At 37.3% G+C, this 19,401-nt stretch overlaps 1 protein-coding gene across 1 annotated transcript in view; it reads right to left on the reverse strand.

The window, feature by feature from the left end:
- ZYG11A (zyg-11 family member A, cell cycle regulator) overlaps window positions 1–18,592 on the reverse strand; it is a gene marked incomplete at both ends in the record, with an annotated part of 49,013 nt that extends 30,421 nt beyond the window's left edge. The window contains 3 exons of the mRNA XM_081056117.1: window positions 8,435–9,186; window positions 11,675–11,840; window positions 18,503–18,592. Coding sequence (XP_080912243.1) covers window positions 8,435–9,186; window positions 11,675–11,840; window positions 18,503–18,592 — 1,008 coding nt within the window. The remainder of the gene's footprint in view (window positions 1–8,434; window positions 9,187–11,674; window positions 11,841–18,502) is intronic.
- Window positions 18,593–19,401: the final 809 nt, after the last annotated feature.

Consider the following 19,401-nt stretch of genomic DNA (forward strand, 5'->3'; position numbering starts at 1 on the left):
GTTCAAAGAACTAAAGTGAGATGTAGACAAAAATCAAGAAAATGACATATGAACAAGAGAAAAATAAATATAGGAAACCTAAAAAAGAAATAAAAAATGCTGCAGCTGAAAAGTATATTAACTGCAATGAAAAATTCACTAGAGGGATTCAAAAGCAATTTTGATCAAGCAAAAGAATGAATCAACAAACTTGAGGGTAGGACAATGAAAACTATTGAGATGGAGGGACAGAAAGCAAAATGACTGGGGGAAAAAGATTAGAGCCTGAGGAATGTGTGGGATACCATTAGGTATACCAAAATACACACTGTTGAGAATCCCAAAAGAAGAAGAGAAAAAGGGACACAGGGAATGTTTGAAGAAAAAGTGGCTGAAAACTTCTCAAATTGATAGAAAAGAATGAATATAACCATACAAACTCAAAAGACTCCAAGTTAAGATGAACTCAAGTAGATTCATATGTGCCACATTATCACCAAACTTTTCAAAGCCAAAGACAAAGAAAGAATCATGGAAGCAGCAAGAAAACAAATAATCACATACAAGGGATCCTCAATAATATTATCTGTAGATTTCTCATCAGAAACTTTGGAGGCCAGAAAAGAGCGGGCTGATATATTCAAACTGTTAAAAGAAAAATTTGTAAAGCAAGAATCCTACATCCAGCACAACTGTCCTTCAAAAGTGATGGGGAAATCAAGATGAACAAAAGCTGAGGAAGTTCATTACCACTACATCTGCCCTGCAAGAAATGCTCAAGGGAGTCCTTCAGGACGAAAGGAAGAAACACTAGATAATAACAAGAAGACATATGAAGAAATAAAGACTTCCAATAAAGATAAATACATGCACAATTACAAAAGCTAGTGATATTTTGTTTTTGCTTTAATTTTATTGGTGAATATTGGGGAACACTGCTTTTCCTGGACTCATCAGCTCCAAGTCAAGTCATTGTTTTCAATCTAGTTGTGGAGGGCGCAGCTCACTGGCCCATGTGGGACTCGAACCGGTGACCTTGGTGTTATGAGGACCACACTCTAACCAAATGAGCCAATCAGCCACCCCGATATTTCTTAAATGCTTTGAAGCTACACTTTTTTCTACGTGACTTAAGAAACTCATATATTTTAAAAAACAGTTATTACTCTAAAAGCTGGTGGTGTAACTTTGGTTTGTAATTCCACATTTTGTTTTTTACATAATTTAAGAGCCAAATGTATTTAAATGAATAATTATTTTAAGCTTTGGGGCAGACAATGTATAATAATGTAATGAAGGGACATCATCAATTAAAAGGGATGGGAATGGAGATGTAAAGGAGCAGGGTTTTTGTTTGTTACTGAAGTTAAACTGGTATAAATTCAAATGTTAAACGTATCCCCATGGTAACTACAAAGGAAACAGCTACAGAATACACACAAAGGAAAGGAATTTAAACGTTTCACAACCAAAAAAAAAGGTCAGCTGAACAACAACAAAAAAACAGTAATGAAGGGAATGAGGGACAAAAAAGCTACAAAGTATATCGAAACCAAAGCAAAATGACAGACATCTCTCCTTATCAGTAGTTATTTCAAATGTAAATAGACTAAATTCTACAATCAAAAGATAAATAAAAGATTGAATAAAAACACGATTCAACTATACGCTGTCTACCTGAGACTCAATTTAGATCCAAAGACACAACTAGATGGAAAGTGAAACGATGAAAAAAGATAGTCTATGCAAATACTGTTTCCCCGAAAATAAGACCTGCCCAGAAAATAAGCCCTAGCATGATTTTTCAGGATGACATTCCCTGAATATAAGCCCTAATACGTCTTTTGGAGCAAAAATTAATATAAGACCTGGTCTTATTTTAGGGGAAACACGGTATGAAAAAAGAAAGCAGGGGTGACTATGCTAATATCAAACAAACATGCTAAATCAAAAGAGGTTACAAGAGAGAAAAGCTGGAAATTATATATTAATTAAAGGTTTGGTACAGCAAGATATATATAATAACTATAAACATCTATGTACCTTATGACAGACATAAAATATATGACATAAAAACTGACAGAATTGAAGGGAGAAACAGACATTTCTACAATGATGGAGACTTCAATAACCCAGTCTCTATAATGGATAGAACCAGACAGAAGGAGACAGGGGGCTTAAACAACACAATAGAGCAACTAAATCTAACAAATATATATAGAACACTCTACCCAACAGCAGCAGCATATGCATTTTTTCAAGTACACATGGGATATTTTCTAGGATAGACCATATCTCAGATGACAAATTAAATCTCAATAGATTTAAAAAGATATCACACAAAGTATCTTTTCTGACCACAATGGGATGAAGTTAGAAATAAGAGAAGTAAAACTACAAAATTCACAAATTTATGGAAATTAAATAACACACTCTTAAACAACCAAAGGACCAAAGGAAAAAATCACAAGGGAAATTAGATACAAATTAAAACAAAAACATGCCAAAGCTTATGAGACCCATTGAAAGCAGTGCTAATGGAAAATTTAAAGCTACAAATGCTTACGTTAAAAAACAAGAAAGAGCTCAAATCAACAACCTATCTTTACAACTTAAGGAACAAGAAAAAGAACAAACTAAACCCAAAGCTAGCAGAATGAAGGAAATAATAGAGCAGAGATCAATAAACTGAAGAATACAAAAATAATAGATAAAATTAATGAAACCAAAGGGGCAGGGGGGCGCGGGGCTCTAGAAGAGGGTAAAAAAAAAATTTAATGAAACCAAAAGTTGGTTCTTTGAACAGATCAACAAAATTGACAAGCATTAAGCTAGATGGACTGAGAAAAAAAAGAGAACTCAATATACTAAAATCTGAAATGAAAGTGGAGACACTACCACCAATTCTACAGGAAAAAAAATTGTAAGAGTATTATAAACAATTATAGCCCAACAAACTGGATAACCTAGATGAAATGGAAAACTTTCTAGAAATACAAGACCTAATAAGACTAAATTATGAAGAAATAGAAAATTTAAATAGGCCTGTAACTAGTAAGGAGATCGATCAGTAATTAAAAATCTCCTGGAGCCGGCCTGGTGGCTCATGTGGTTAGTGCTCCATGCTCCTAACTCCGAAGGCTGACGGTTCGATTCCCACATGGGCCAGTGGGCTCTCAACCACAAGGTTGTCAGTTCAATTCCTCGAGTCCTGCAAGGGATGGTGGGCAGCACCCTCTGCAACTAAGATTGAACATGGCACCTTGAGCTGAGCTGCCACTGAGCTCCCGGATGGCTCAGTTGGTTGGAGTGCATCTTCTCAACCACAAGGTTGCCGGTTCAATTCCCGAAAGGGACGGTGGGTTGTGCCCCCTGCAACTAGAAAACGGCAACTGGACCTGGAGCTGAGCTGCGCCCTCCACAACTAAGACTGAAAGGACAACAACTTGACTTGGGGGAAAAAACAAGGCCTGGAAGTACACACTGTTCCCCAATAAAGTCCTGTTCCCCTTCCCCAATAAAATCTTTAAAAAAATATATTAAAAATCTCCTGACAGAGAAAAGTCCTAGACCTAATGGCTTCACTAGTAAATTCTACCAAATATTTAAGAATACTGGTCCTTCTCAAAGTTTAACAAAAATTAAAGGAAAGCTTCCTAATTCATTCTATGAAGACAGCATTACCCTAATTACAAAAACCAGACAAAGATACTACAAGAAAACTACAGATAAATATCCCTTATGAACAGTAATTTTAAAAACCTTCAATAATACACCTGAAACTAATATAAAATAATACTGAATGTCAACTGCAATTGAAAAATTAAAAAAAATTTCTCAACAAAATACAGGCAAACTAAATTCAACAGCATATTAAAAGGATTATATACTACAACCAAGTGGGATTTATTCCTGGAATGCAAGGATAGTTTAACATATGAAAATCAAAACATGTAATACACCACATTAACAGAATGAAGAGAAAACAATAACAACATGATCATCAATTAATGCAGGAAAAGCTTTTGACAAAATTCAACACCCTTTCACGGCAAAACATTCAACAAACCGGGAACAGAAGAAAACTACCAAGAAAATGTGATAAAAGCCATGTATAAAAAAACCTACAGTGAACATCATACTCAATGGTGAACAACTGAATGCTTTACTTTTAAGATAGGAACAAGACAAGAATGCCAACTTTCACAACTTCTATTGAACATAGAACTGCAAGTTCACACCAGAGCCATTAGGCAAGAAAAAGAAATAAAGGCCCAAATTGCAAAGGAAGTAAAATTAAGTCAACATGCAAAAATCAGTTGCATTTCTCTACAATAACAATGAACAATCTGAAAAGGAAATTGTGAAAAATTTTCCATTTAATAATACAATAAAGTACTTAGGAATTAAGTTCAAAGATTTGATGGTGGTTGGAGCGAAAAAAAAAGAAAAAAAGATTTAATGGTAGATGAGGGGTAAAGGGGATCAAATATATGGTGATGGAAGGAGAACTAACTCTGGGTGATGAACACACAATGGGATTTATAGATGACATAATATAGAATTGTACACCTGAAATCTATGTAACTTTACTAACAATTGTCACCCCAATAAACTTTAATTTAAAAAAAAGTTAAAAGATTTGTACAATGAAAATTACAAAACACTGCTGAAAGAAATTTAAAATGACATAAATAAATGGGAACACATATTCACGGACTGGAAGACTTAAGATGTCAACACTACCCAAAATGATCTACATATTCAATGCAATCCCTACCAAACACCGATGCTTTTTGCAGAAATAGAAAAACCCATCCTAAATTCATATTGAATCCCAAAGGACACTAAAATGGACAAAACAATCTTGAAAAGGAACAAACTAGTGGACTCACACTTCCTAATTTCAAAAGTTACTACAAAGCTACAGTAATCACAGCAGCATGGTACAGGCATAAAGACAAACATATAGAATATGGAATAGAACAGAATACCCAAAATAATCCTTCACATATATGGTCAACTGATTTTTTGACAAGGGTGCCAAGACCATTCAATGGGGAAATAACAGTTTTTTCAAGAAATCGTGCTGAGGAAACTGGGTATCAACATGCAAAAGAATGAACTTGTGTGGACCCTTACTTAACATCATATACAAAAACTAACTCAAAATGGATCAAAGACCAAAATGTAAGACCTAAAACTATAAAATTCTTACAAGAAAACGTAGGTCATGACGTTAGATTTAACAATAATTTTCTGGATATGACACCAAAGTTCATAGGAGAACAAAAGAAAAAAATAGACAAATCAAACTTTAAGAAAAACTTTTGGAGGCATCAAAAGACAGTTATCAACAGAGTAAAAAGACAACCCACAGAATAGAATACTGTCAAGTCATGTACCTAATAGGGATTAACATCCAGAACATACAGAACATACAGATAACTGCTATAATTCAAAACAACAACAAAAAACCCAGTTCAAAACTGGCCAAAACATTTGAACAGACATTTCTCCAAAGAAGACATATGAATGTAACCACTGCAGTGAAGATTGGTTAAGGTGAGAATCTCAACAGATGCTAAATCTGAATCAGAAAGTTTGATAAGGACCAGGATAATTGCAGTCTTCCAGTATCCTATATATCACTATTAGAAGAAAAATATCTATATAGTGTAGAAACAATACAATACTATATAGATAACATTTTATCTGTATCTGAATATTTTATCTAGTATCTGAACAATACTTTGACCATGTGATAAAAAGTAACATGACTAATGAGGGGCACTGTGTGCTTCAGGATGTGATACGCTTGAGAAGACATGACATCTCTTATATGGTACGCCAGCCAGAGACGAAGAACCTGAATGTAATTATGAGGAAACATCAGACAAAGCCAAAATGAAGAACATTCTTTAAAATGCCAACATAACAAAGCTGGTCTGTATTCAAAAATATTAATGTCACAAAAGACGGGAAGGACTAAGGACCTCTTCCAGATTAAATTATAAAGAGACATGACAACTTCTGAATGCAAAAACTGAGCCTGGACTAAAAGGAAAAGTATTTTATAAAGAGCATTATTGGGATAATCAACACTAGAAATATGTACAGTAGATTATATAAAAGTATTGCATCAATGTTAAATTTCCTGAAACTTATTAACTGCACTGTGGCTATTAAGGAGAATATCTTTGCTCTTATGAACTTAAGTATTATGGAGTAGAGGGGCATGATTTGCAACCTACCCTCAAATGGTTGTTGGTTCTGAAAAAAATGGTGTGTGTGTATGGAGAGAAGTTATAAAAAAAAATGCAGCAACATGTTTAAAATTAATGATCTGCAAGTTAAAAATTACATCAAAACAGTTTGAGTATTATACATAGATCAACTGCCGAAAAACCTACACATTATTACGAATGTAAACAATGGATAAATTACACAGTTTTGTGAGATGTAAGAGCTGAAAGAGAAACAAAGGATAAGCCACAGCAAGACCAAGCAGAAGACCAGAAAGCTGTTGCATCATCCTCTCTCCTTGGCTTCACCTCCTGGAGAGACCATTACAAAACAACCCTCACACGGATTCTTCGTGCTACACCCCACCAGTGCATCAAGAGTTTCCTAGCAAACAAAAATGTTGCATGGCTTTTAATACTTACGGTGGGTGCCCTTGCTGCCCGTTTTATTCTTTTTTAATGTGTTAAAACATAGTTAACATATATTAGTTGCAGGTATACAACCATTATATACCTAACAAAGCAATCACCGTAGTTTAAGTCTATAACCGTCTGACCCCATACAAAGTTATTGATATTATTGACTATATTCTCTATGCTGTACATTAATTACATCTGAATATTTACATTAATTACATCTGAATACATCCCTGTGAGTTATTTACAACTAAAAATTTGTACCTTTATTCTGCCCATTTTAAAGTAATTAAGTACATGTTGCCCATTCTAATTTGGGGTGCAAGAATTAAAATGTATTGTTTGAAGGTTTTCACTAGCATTTAATTTTACCCATTTTAGTGTAAGCAAAGTTTTGATCAACTCAACAAAAATACTTAGTATATGTGCATCTAATTTGAAAGAAATACCTTTCCCTTAAGAAAAAGGTTTTCTGCAACACACTTTTTAAACTTATCGTACCTTACAGTCCACATAAGGCTGAATTAAGATCTTTAGAGTTTCTTAGTAACGGGAAGATTTGTGGTCTCTCCTCTCCATTGCCACAATATCCAACACTGTACATAATGCATAATTTTAAGTTTTCAAAATAAACTAAACTTCCATGTATACGAGGTAAGTTTACTGAAACAAAACTTCCCGTTTTCTTTAATCACTGTGGTCTTTTTATCTCTGTAACATTAAATGATATTAACCTTAAATAGGCCAATGTGTACATTCTGATAAACAATTCTCTACATATTTAACCTGAAAGTTCAAATTATATCTGTTTCGATCAATGATGTAACTGATGGCTTGCTTCCACTTTCATTAGAGGTACCAGAAAATTAAAAGGACTTTAAAATGCAATTGCTGTTTTCAAATCAAAAGAATAAAATGTGAAAACAACTAATGACTGCAAATCACTTTGCTCTCTCACCTTAGGAAGAATTACATAAAGCATAATTATAAAAAAAGGGTTTTTAAGTGGTGGTTCTGAAACTCGACTGCACACATTAGAATTACCTGGGACCGTTTAAAATCTTGATGCCCCGGCCAAATCCCAAACCAATTAAATCAGAATCACTAGGGGAATGGGACACAGGCATCAGTATATTTTAAAGCTTCCAAAGTAATTAAAATGTACAGTCGAGGAAGAAAGCCACTGTTTTAAAAAGAAATATTCCATAACATATTTAAATATAGGCTGCTTTAAAAATGGCATCTTGAGGGGCTATAAACTATTCCAGTAATGTTCTAAACTCCTTTCTTAAGGCTCTTTAAAACTGCTTTGTCATACCGTCACCAAAAATGGTATTAGCCATGTTGATCACCTGCTTTACTATATTTAGTTGTTAACAAGTGAAGAACACAAGTCTTAGAGTCACAAAGACTTGCATATAAGTCCTAGCAATACCATTTAATAGTTCTACGACTGTGGACAAGTAGCTTAACCTCCCTGAGCTTCCATTTCCTCAACTGTAAAATGGACGGATTAAGTAGAAAACGTGCACAACATGACATCTGGTACACAGGAGGTGATGTATAAATGACTGCACTTACCATGATGAAGCTAGACTAGAAGACATAGAGGCCAGGATTACATCTTGTTTAAGGTTATATTTCTACAACCAACTGCTACACAATAATTATTAATTCCTAAGCTAAGTAATACCTAGATTCTTACTCTAAGTAATACCTAGATTCTGATATACAACAAAAGCTTAATAATGTTCTGAACAAATGAAACAAACTTATTTCAAATAAGAACAAACCCTCAAGCCTTGCTTTGTAGTAAAGAAGTCAGAATAACCAGCATCCGTAGCCAACAGTCCCACAAATTGCATTGCAGGCCGCTGCCGTATAAATAATTCTACAGCTCCGTCGGTGATGCAAATGCCCCCCGAAATATCCAGTGACACAACATTAGGCAGAATATCCTTCTGCTGTAGCAAATGAAAAGCTAAATCTGATCTGAGTTGCCTGTGATCAGAAATATCAAGGTGAAGCAGACATTTAAGTTCTCTAATGACTGCGAGAATTTGTAGTTTGGTCATGGTCAGGCATTTCAGATAGTGCATGGTGAGAGACTTGAGTCGATCCTTACAGGTAAGGAGGGCAGAGATGTCAGTGACCAGAGTATTGGAGATATCCAAGCTTTCCAATTTTGGTAACTGAGAAACAGTAGCCAGGTTTTCACTATGAAAACAAACACTGAAAACACTTAAAATGCGAAGACCAGTGAGCTGACCAAAGAAGAGTGGTCTTGAATCTGGAGGGATGCTTGTTGAGTCCAACAGGAGACAGCGGAGGTTTTGCTGGATCCAGCTATTGCTGCAGAGCCCACTTATGATGTCTGGAATCGGGAGGTCAGCGTGCGCCGCAGTAGCATCCAGTTCAACGAGTTTGTGATGGCAGAAAGCTTTTATAAATGCAGCTGTAGAGATCTGAGCTCTTTGAATATTGACCAGCTTTAGTTTCATTTGGTTGCCTCGGAAAATGCTCGCTGTTCTATCAGTCAGCATGCCTATAAGAGAACCAGAACCAGCTTGTAATAACAACTAAATCTCATGCCTTTTCCAGGAGGAATAGTGGTCAATGAACTATGACAGATGTTAATAATAACAATAATGACATTTATTGCTTACTGCGCGAAACATTATTCTAAACTCTTTACTCAGATATAATTTATTCTTTGCAACAATACTATAAAGAAACTATTATTATTACCATCTTAGGGCTGAGCAAACGGAATCTTAAAGAGGTTGAGTAACTTGTTCAAGGCCAAAATATGTGGCAGAATCAGTAATCAAAGCCAGCTGGACTCCAGAGCCCAGATTTATCTGTAGTAACCTTGTTCACAGAAAAAAAGAACAAAATATGTAGGTAAGTACAGGATGTATAGTACGCAAATAACACTACTAATGAGTATTTTTAACCAAATTATTGGACAGCCTTTGACAAGTCACTTACATCTCGGCGACTCACTTTCTTCATCTATAAAATAAGTGGGTTGTACCAGGTTTTATTTAGAAAAGATTTACTAAGCATCTTCTATGTGTGAGATCCCATGTTAAGTAATGGGCACACAAAGTAATTAGAAACCTGTGATTACAAGGAATTCAGTCAAGGAATATACATAGGTAAAGAAATTATTACAATAGTGTATTATATATGCACTATTGTGATTATACCAGGTACTGAATTAATACAGATGACATTAAGTTTGGGGAAAGTTTTGAAGACTAAATATCAATTTGTCAGGGAGCAGGTGAAGGGTAGAAGAACACATAAAGACACAGAAAAGCACAGAACAATAGCAGATTATTCGGGATGACCTTAAGTCAATAGGCACTACTAGAAAATAGTGTCCAAAGGGAGGCACAGCTGGAAATGAGAGTAGAGAGGAAGGGAAAAGGCAGATGAGCCTATACACAAGGCTAGGAAACTCAGACTTTAGGAACTAAAAAATTTTAAGCAGCGGGATGGCTGGATGGCTCAGTTGATTAGAGAGCGAGCTCTGAACAACAGGGTTGCCAATTCGATTCCCACATGGGCTAGTGAACTGCGCCCTCCACAACTAGACTGAAGACAACAAGCTGCCGCTGCGCTTCCGGAGGGGCGGCCGGATGGCTCAGTTGGTTAGAGTGCGAGCTCTCAGCAAGAAGGTTGCCAGTTCAATTCCCACATGGGATGGTGGGCTGCATCCCCGGCAACTAAAGACTGAAAATGGCGACTGCGGATCAGCCTGGTGGATCAGGTGGTTGGAGTGCCATGCTCCTAACACCAATGGTCGCCGGTTCGATTCCCACATGGGCCAGTGAGCTGCGTCCTCTACAGCTAAGTCTGTGAACAGTTTTCCCTGGAGTTGGGCTGCTGCGAGCAGCCGGAGGTCGGCATGGGCTACCATGTGCTAACAGGAGGGACCAGCAGACAGCATGAGCGACCGTGGGCTGCCATGGGCTACTGTGAGTGGCCGGCAGCCAGCGTGAGCAGCCATGGGCTGCTGTGTGCTGCTATAGGCTACCATGTGTGCTGCCATGAGCGGATGGCAGCCAGCATAAACAACGGCTTGAACCGGACTGGGGCGGGGAGAGGGGTGGAGGGGGAGAAAGGTGAAGGGAGGGGGGGAAATGAATGAAGTAGTGATTGATGCTACAACATGGATGAACCTTGACAATATTATACTGAGTGAAAAAAGCCAGACACAAAAAGCCACATATTGGGGTGGCCGGTTAGCTCAGTTAGTTAGAGCGTGGTGCTAAGACACCAAGGTTGCAGGTTTGATCCTTTCGTGGGCCACTATGAGCTGTGCCCTCCTTAAAATAAAATAAAATAAAAAATAAAATAGAAAGCCACATATTGCACAATTCCATTTTTATTAAATGTTCAGAATAGGCAAATCCAGAGAGATAGAAAGTAGATGAGCGGTTGCTCAGGGTTTAGGGAGGATAGGTAAGGAGTTTCTTTTTGAAGTGATGAAAATGTTCTAAAATTTATTAATGACAGTTACACAAATCCGTAACTACAAAAAAAAATCATGGAATTGTAAACTTTAAATGGGTGAATTACATGTGAATTACATCTCCATAATTTGTTACTAAAAATTTTTTTTCATTAAGAGAAAACTGTAACATGGCAAATTAAATATAGCCCTTTGAAAACTCCACTATAATGGGAGATAAAGGAAAATTATTTAAAGATTCATATTCACAATCAAAAGAATGGGAGACATAACTACAGCAACAGCATTTCAGCAGCTGGGAGCAGACAGATTAGTGGTACCCTGACTTAGTCCTCCATTACTCTGCTAAGCCAATAGCAGGGCAAGTCTTGAAGTAAGGCAATTTCCAAGTGATCCAGAAAGATTCTGAGACTCAGCCTCCACACAAAATGGGAATAATTTCTCTATTTCCCACTGGGTTGTTGTGAGGGACAAAACAGGAATTACATGTGAAAGTGTTTTCACATTGTAAAGAGTGCTATAGTACACGATACAGGAGCCTTATCATTACCTTTCCAGGTCATCACCTCCAGGAAACGATCAGCTAATTCCTGAGGGAAACTCCAATGCTCCGGAAGGCACAATGTTCCATCAGATCTTTCAGAACACAACTTCTCCAGGTTAGCAATCAGGACATTCAGGCAGATGTTGACCAAAGAGTAGGGAGATGCCTCCTCCTAGCAAACAACACCCAAAAAACTTTGTTAGAATACATGTACAAGAATTCAACATAAAAGTGGTCCTGCTAGGCATCAAACTATTTGATGACGGTATCTGAAGATACATTCTCCTTACTCTAATAATAATTTATATGTAATGAAACCACCGTATTCCAACTGTTAACTAAATAGATTTCATCTGTTGTAGCTTTTGTTGTATCTTGAAAAATATTAAGTTCTCTCAATCCTTTACTTATCATCTGTTGGTGACAGGCACTGAAAATACCAGTATGAGTAAGGTATAGTCCTAATCCTTTTGGAGCTAATAGTTTACTGGGGACTACAACCAAAAAATCTGACAACTTCAATAAGGAACTATTCAAACAGAGATCACATGGTCATTCATTCAACAAATACTAATTCAGTTATTACTCTATACCAGTTTTCTCTCTTTAAGGTGGCTTTGGGCTGGCTATGTCCCCCAAATCATTCCTCTAAAATTAGCCCTCTCTCCTTGCTACAGACTGAATGTTTGTGTTCCTCCAAAATTCTCATGTTGAAATCTAACCCTTAATTTTGAGAAATTTAGAGGTAGAAACCTTTGGAAAGTGATTAGGTCATGAAGCTAAAGCCTTCATGAATGAAATTAGTGCCTTTATAAAAGAGACCCCAGAGAACTAACTTGCCCCTTCGGTCATGTGAGGACACAGCAAAAAGATATCCATAAACCAGGAAGCAGGTTCTCACCAGACACCAAATGTGCCAGACATCAAATCTGCCAGCACCTTGATCTTGGACATGCTAGCATCCTGAACTGTGAGAAGTAAATTTCTGTTGTTTATAAGTCATCCAGTCTATAGTATTTTTGTTATAGCAGCTTAAATGGACTAAGACAATTCTTCCAGTAGATCCTCTGGGCCCAGGGATGGCACTAGTCGCTGTTACTGTACATAGAGAAGTGCATTATTGTGGTTTTCCATACCTCATCCTTATTATCTTTGGAAGTAGCCCATAATTAAACTATCATTGAATTATCCCTATTCTGAATGTGCCATCTGTTTCCTGGTGCGATTATGACTGTTAAATCTCCCAAATAAATTTCTAGTTCATCCCCTACTTTCTCACTCCACTACCAATTCCAAGTCACTACCATACCTTACTTAGAATACTGAAAAACTCCAAATTAGTTTCTCTACTTTTGCTCCTATCCTTTTCTAATCCATCTCTACTCAGAGTCCAGATTCGTCATTTCTGAAATATAAACTGTACTATGTAACTGTCCTAATTAACATGTTTTAGTGGGTACAAGGTAAAAATAAAAAAACAAACAAATTGCATTTCTATATGCAACCAGCAATCATAAAATTAAAATTTTAAAAACCTTACAATATCATTTTTAATACATCAAACAAAGGCCCTTACTCAGGAAAATAACAAAAATCTAGACACTCAAAGTAGCATCCATAAAGCTTAGCTTACAATAAAATATCAGATGTGGTAAAAAGCAACAACAAAAAAAAATCAGTCAATAGAAACAGGCCCAGAAGTAACTGAAATGACATAATTAACAGACAAGGACTTTAAGAATAAATTATAATTAATGAATATAAATAACATAATGTGGGAATAAATTTGGAATCTCAACAGAGAAATGGGAGACCTGAAAAAGACCAAAAGAGAACTTCTAAAGTTGCAAAAGATATTATCTAAAATAAATAACACATCAGATGACATTATCAAAAGATTAGACATTACAAAATTAGAGATCAGTGAAGTTGAAAGTAGTACAATAGAAACTATCTAAACTCAAAAAAAAAAAAAAAAAAAAAAGGCTGGGGAGAAAAAGAAGAGAAGCATAGAGTCCCAAAAGACAACCTGAAGCAGTCTAATATAAATGTGTAATTAAAACTCCATAAGAGAGGAGATAGTAGTAAAGGAAAAATATTTTAAGAAATAACTGTCAACAAGGATAATGTCCTATGTTTGGAATCTATGAAATTGTTTTGTAGTTTAATATTTACTTAATTACAGTTAATTCACTGGGCACAAAGAATGAAACCAATTTGATGGCTTTCTTTTTTGAAAAAATGTCAAAAATGTTCAAATATAAACGCACTGATCCCAGAAGCAAAATGGACCCAAAGCAAAATAAAAAAATGGCAAATACATATCAAATAGCTAAAAACCAATGATAAAGAAAAGAAATCTTAAGAGGGGGCATTTGTGTGGACACAGTTTTTTTTAAAAAAGAAAAAAGAAAGCTTTGACCACTGATTTTTCATCAGAAGCAATGCTAGCCAGAAGACAATGAAATGATATTTTTAAAGTGCAGTAGGGGGGAAAACTAAGTGCAATGAAAAAAATCTTTCAAAAATAAAGGTAAAATAAAGATATTTCTAAACAAAAGTAGAGAGAACTTTTCGCCAGCAGACCTACATTATAAGAAAGATTAAATGTTTTTTAAGCTGAAAAAAAATAATACAAGAAGGTATCTGGGATCTAGAGGAAAAGGAAGAGTACCAGAAATAGGAACACATGGATAAACAAAAAACTTTTATTTCCTAATTTAAGAAATAACTGATCAAGGCAAAGATAAAAACAGTATATTGTGCAATTTATAACATGGAGAAATAAAATGTATTATTTCAATAGCACAAGAACAGGGTAAGAAGAGGGAAAATGAAGGAATACTGTTGTAAGGTAAAGTGTACTCTGATAAGTCTGTATTTTAGAACCTAGAGCTATGCCTCTCAAACTTTCAACATTTACTGCATTATAAGTAGAAATGAGAAATCTTTAAAAGATGTATTAATTCATTTAGAAGTAATAAAAGTTAAAAAAAAATCATATGTTGACATAAGCAACATTTTTAAAAAACAGCTATAGTTTCAACAACATTAAAAAATTTAGTGACAAGGACAGCACTGTTTTACATTCTTGCAAATTTCACTAATATGTGGCTTAATGGAAGAGAATGGGCTCTGGGATCCCAAAGGTCCTGAGACTACAATTTAAAAACTATCTTTGAGTGACCATTAAAAGAGAGAAGGAAAGAAAAGGAGAGAAACAGCACTAAGATAAAAATGGAACTTTAAAAATAGCCAATCCAAAAGAAGTCAGGAAAGGAAGAAACACAGCAACAGCAAACAGGACAAACAGATCACAAATAGCAACACAGCATACTTACATCCAACAATTTTGATAATTACATTTACTGTAAAAGGCACAAATTATCAGACTGGATAAAAAAGACTGCTTTTACAAGAGATGTGCATTAAACATAAATAACACAGGGTTGTTAAACTCTACTCATAAGGAAACTTGAGTGACTACAGTAATGTCAGAAAAAGAGGGCTTCAGGGCAAGAATATTACTAAAAATCAAGATGGATGTTTCATAATGAAAAGGGTTAATTTATTAAGAAGACGTAATTCCTAAATGTATTTGCACTTACTAACAGCCTCAAAATTCATGAAGCAGAGGCAAAAACATACAATTGGGAAATAACTGTTTCCTCAATAAACGGTGGAGGGAAAACAAGATACATGAAAGAAAATGAATCTGGAACACTTTCTTACACCACATACAAAAATAAACTCAAAATGGATCAAAACTCATGAAGCAAAATCTCAATAAAAAGAAAAACAGGGCCGGCCCGGTGGCTCAGGCAGTTAGAGCTCCAGGCTCCTAACTCCGAAGGCTGCTGGTTATATTCCCACTTGGACCAGTGGGCTCTCAACCACAAGGTTGCCGGTTCAACTACTGGAGTCCCGCAAGGGATGGTGGGCTGCGCCCCCTGCAACTAGAAAACGGCAACTGGACCTGGAGCTGAGCTGCGCCCTCCACAACTAAGACTGAAAGGACAACAACTTGAAGCTGAACGGCACCCTCCACAACTAAGATTGAAAGGACAACAACTTGACTTGGAAAAAAGTCCTGGAAGTACACACTGTTCCCCAAAAAAGTCCTGTTCCCCTTCCCCAATAAAATCTTTAAAAAAAAAAAAATTACAATTACAGTTAGAAACTCATACTCACCTTCAGTAAATGACAAAAACAAGCAGGCAGAAAATGAGTAGGAATATAGATTAACATTATCAACCAACTTAATCTGACATTCAAGAATATTTTACCCAATCACATAATACATATTCCATTTAAGTACACATAAACATGCAACAAGATAGATCAGTCATATATGAGCCATAAAACCAATCTCAATAAATATAAATGGACTGGAATTAGAGTATGTTCTCTGACAATACAATTACATTAAAAGTCAATTAAACAAAAAGATATGCAGAATATCCCCAACTATGGGGGAATTAATTATGTAATAAACTTCTAAATATCCTGTGTCAAAGAAGAAATTATAATGGAACATAAAAATACTTTGAACAATATATCAAAATTTATGGTGCTAACCAAAGCAATGTTAGAGGGAAAATATAGTCTAAATGTTTATATTAAAATATATATATATATAAAATTAAAATGACCTAAGTTTCCATCTTAAAAAGATAAAAAAAAAAAATAAGGAAAACATAAGAAAGGAAATTATAAAGCTATGAACAGAAATAACAAAAGAGAAAACAGATGTGCAATGGATATAAATGAAATCCAAAAGTTAGTTCTTTGAAAAGATTAATACTACACTAAATCCCTAGGTACAAGACCAAGAGAAAGAAAAAACACACAAGTGGCCAAAACCAGGAACAAAAAGAGGGATCATCACAGGTCGTATAAGCATTAAAATAAAGGAATTGCATAAATAATTTTGCCAATAAAATTTGATAATTCAGGTGAAATGGGCAAATTTCTTGCATGACAAACTACAAAACCAACAAGCTGTAAATGCATACACATTTAGGAACGTTACGACTTTTTGATGAATCGACCGTTGTATAAAGTATACGAATAACTCTACATAATTAAATTCTTCCCCCAAAGAAATTAAATTCTCAGTGGCATCACTGGTGAGTTCTAGTAAACATCTAAGGAAGAAATAATACCAAACCTCCAAAAACTCTAAAAAATTTAATAGAAAACACTTCCCAAATCATTTTTTGACACCAGCATTATCCTGATACTAAAACCAGACAAAAGATTTCTAAAGAGCAAATAATCATACACATGGACATAAAAATACTTTACAAAATATTACCCAATAAAACCCTGCGACATATAAAAACAAAGATATATTTAACAAAATACGTAAAAGACCTTTACACCAAAAACTACGAAACATTGCTAAATAAAATTAAAACGACATAAATGGATAAATATATATCATAGGGGAAAATATACTTATGCATTGTGTAATTTTAGAAATTAAAATATAAAATCTTATAAAGAATAAAGAGTGTACATGGAACGGATAAAGAGTGTAGTATACGGAAGCCGACAGAGAAAAATGGATTGGTCTGATCACTTTTCTAAAGAAAATCTTGTGTTTGGATTCCGATCAGCAGCAACAACAACAAAAAAATGCTTCAAACACGGTGCTAGTACTTACTTTAAAAAGGTCAGCTTCTCAATTAGCTATAAACAAATTAAAAATCTTATAGCAGCTTTTAAAAGCGAGGCCTACAGAGTACTACTACAAGAGTACAGGCCAGATCCTTGCAGAGCACAAAAGCCCTCCAACAAGGCATTAGTTAGTACGTAAAGCACAACCTCAATCAGAATATTGCCTTCCCTCCGTACTAATTTTTGAGTCGAGCCTTCACTAGATTTTGAGTTCGAAGAGGGTGGTCCTTGGGGTGTTTGCTGTAGAATGTGGAGTCTGACATCCTAACACCTGCAGTGAAGTTCATAAGCAAATCAACTACCTTTCAGGGTTTTCAACTTCCTTACATACCAGTAAAATGAAGACTCTCAATGCCTACAGAGAAAACCGAGATTACTGGATTTTCTTTGGAAATGCGATACTACTTAACACACAGTAGGCACCAAGTACTCTTTGGGTTTGCATTTTGCTCAGGATTTAACAGGCACTCCAGGTTGAAAAAAAAAAAAAGAAAGAAAAGGAACAAGTGGAATTGAAGGGATTTGTCTTTGGTGTTCCAGTTCCCCCAGATGGGCTCAGGAGGGTCTTCGGGTTACGGTCCCCCAGGCCAAAGATTCGGGTTGTCAGGGCCGTTGGGTCACAGCCTCTGGGGAACACCGCGTCCACAACGCACGCGGGGGAACCGTCGAGGTTTGGGGCATTTGGGTTTATTACAATGAGCAACGCCGTTTACTACCGGCCAGGCCTAGGGCTATTCCCAGCACTTACATCTAAACTTACACTACCCGGTAAAACAGGTGCTGTCTGCCGCAGGCACAGGTGAGAGAGCCTGCGACCTGAGGAGGGGACACACCCAAGGTCACGCGGGGCGGGACGGGACTCGCTCTCGCGGCGCCTCCACTCAGCTGCACAGGTCAGCGTTTTGGACCCAGAGCCTTGAACGCCCCTCCAATGGCAGAAAACGCCCCTCCAGCTTGCACTTCCCCGACGACGACTGGAGCCTGGCACGAGTTCAGCCCCTTCAGACTTTACGCCCACCCCACGTCAGCCAAACGAACCCACAAGTGTCTCCACACAGTCCCCGACAATTCGCCGCGCTGGCCGGGCGCGGGGCGGCCGGGCACCGGGCGTCCGGTGGAGGTTCGCGTCCCCTCCCCCGTCCCGGGGCTCACCTGCACCACGCAGCAGCCCAAGGCATCCTTCTGAGCGTCGGGAATGACGATCGTACGGGGCGAGAGGCTCGGGTGCAAGAAGTGAACCATGGCGACCCCCGCCTGCGGGGCGTGAGGCGAGTGCCACCCTCAAGCCGGGGCCCGGATCCCGCGCGAGGTGTAGTCGACCCGCGCCGGGAGGCAGCTAAACAGCGCGGGGTCCGCGAGCCGAGCACGCAGCGCTCGCGCCGCCAGGACCTGGCTGCAAAAGGTTTTTGAAACGCCCGGCGTAGCGACGCGCACGCGCCCGCCGCAGCCTCACCGCCCGTCGGCAGAGGCCGGCCCACCGCAGACCCCGCCTCCAGGAGCTGCCCTCCCCACCCCCACCCACGCCGACCCCTAGTGCACCCCGTTGGGGCCCAACCGTTCTATTTTTCTGCCACCCCAGTGCCCCAGAGACCAACCTCACTCCTGCCCAACAGCTATCCCAAGCCTACTTGCCCCTCTCAATCCCACGCCTCAGGGATTTGATACCACACGGTTTTCGCCCCTCAGAGGCAGGCCGGTGGACCAGATTATGGAGTTGGGAAATCGAATGTGTATTTTTAATACATTAAAGTATATTTTTAAAAGACCTTTCTCTAAAGATCTGGCAACAGCACCTCTCTCTGTTTCAGCTCCTATTGACATTGAATGAATCAAATATCAAAACCACTTATGACCGTGTAAGTACACAAAATTAATTACTCGGCCTTTTTTGTGCCTAAAAGGTACCAAGCCCTTTATAACTTGCTCCAAGAGAACAGTAAATGAATACCCTTTAGCGAATTTAAGAGAATATGTGTCTTGGAAAAGGATAGTTCTTAAGAGTGTGGAGCCTTGGATCTGAATCCTGGATTGGAATACCCTCTCAGCCTTCT

Source organism: Rhinolophus hipposideros (assembly GCF_964194185.1).
Source record: "Rhinolophus hipposideros genome assembly, chromosome: 8".
Lineage (NCBI taxonomy): Eukaryota > Metazoa > Chordata > Mammalia > Chiroptera > Rhinolophidae > Rhinolophus > Rhinolophus hipposideros.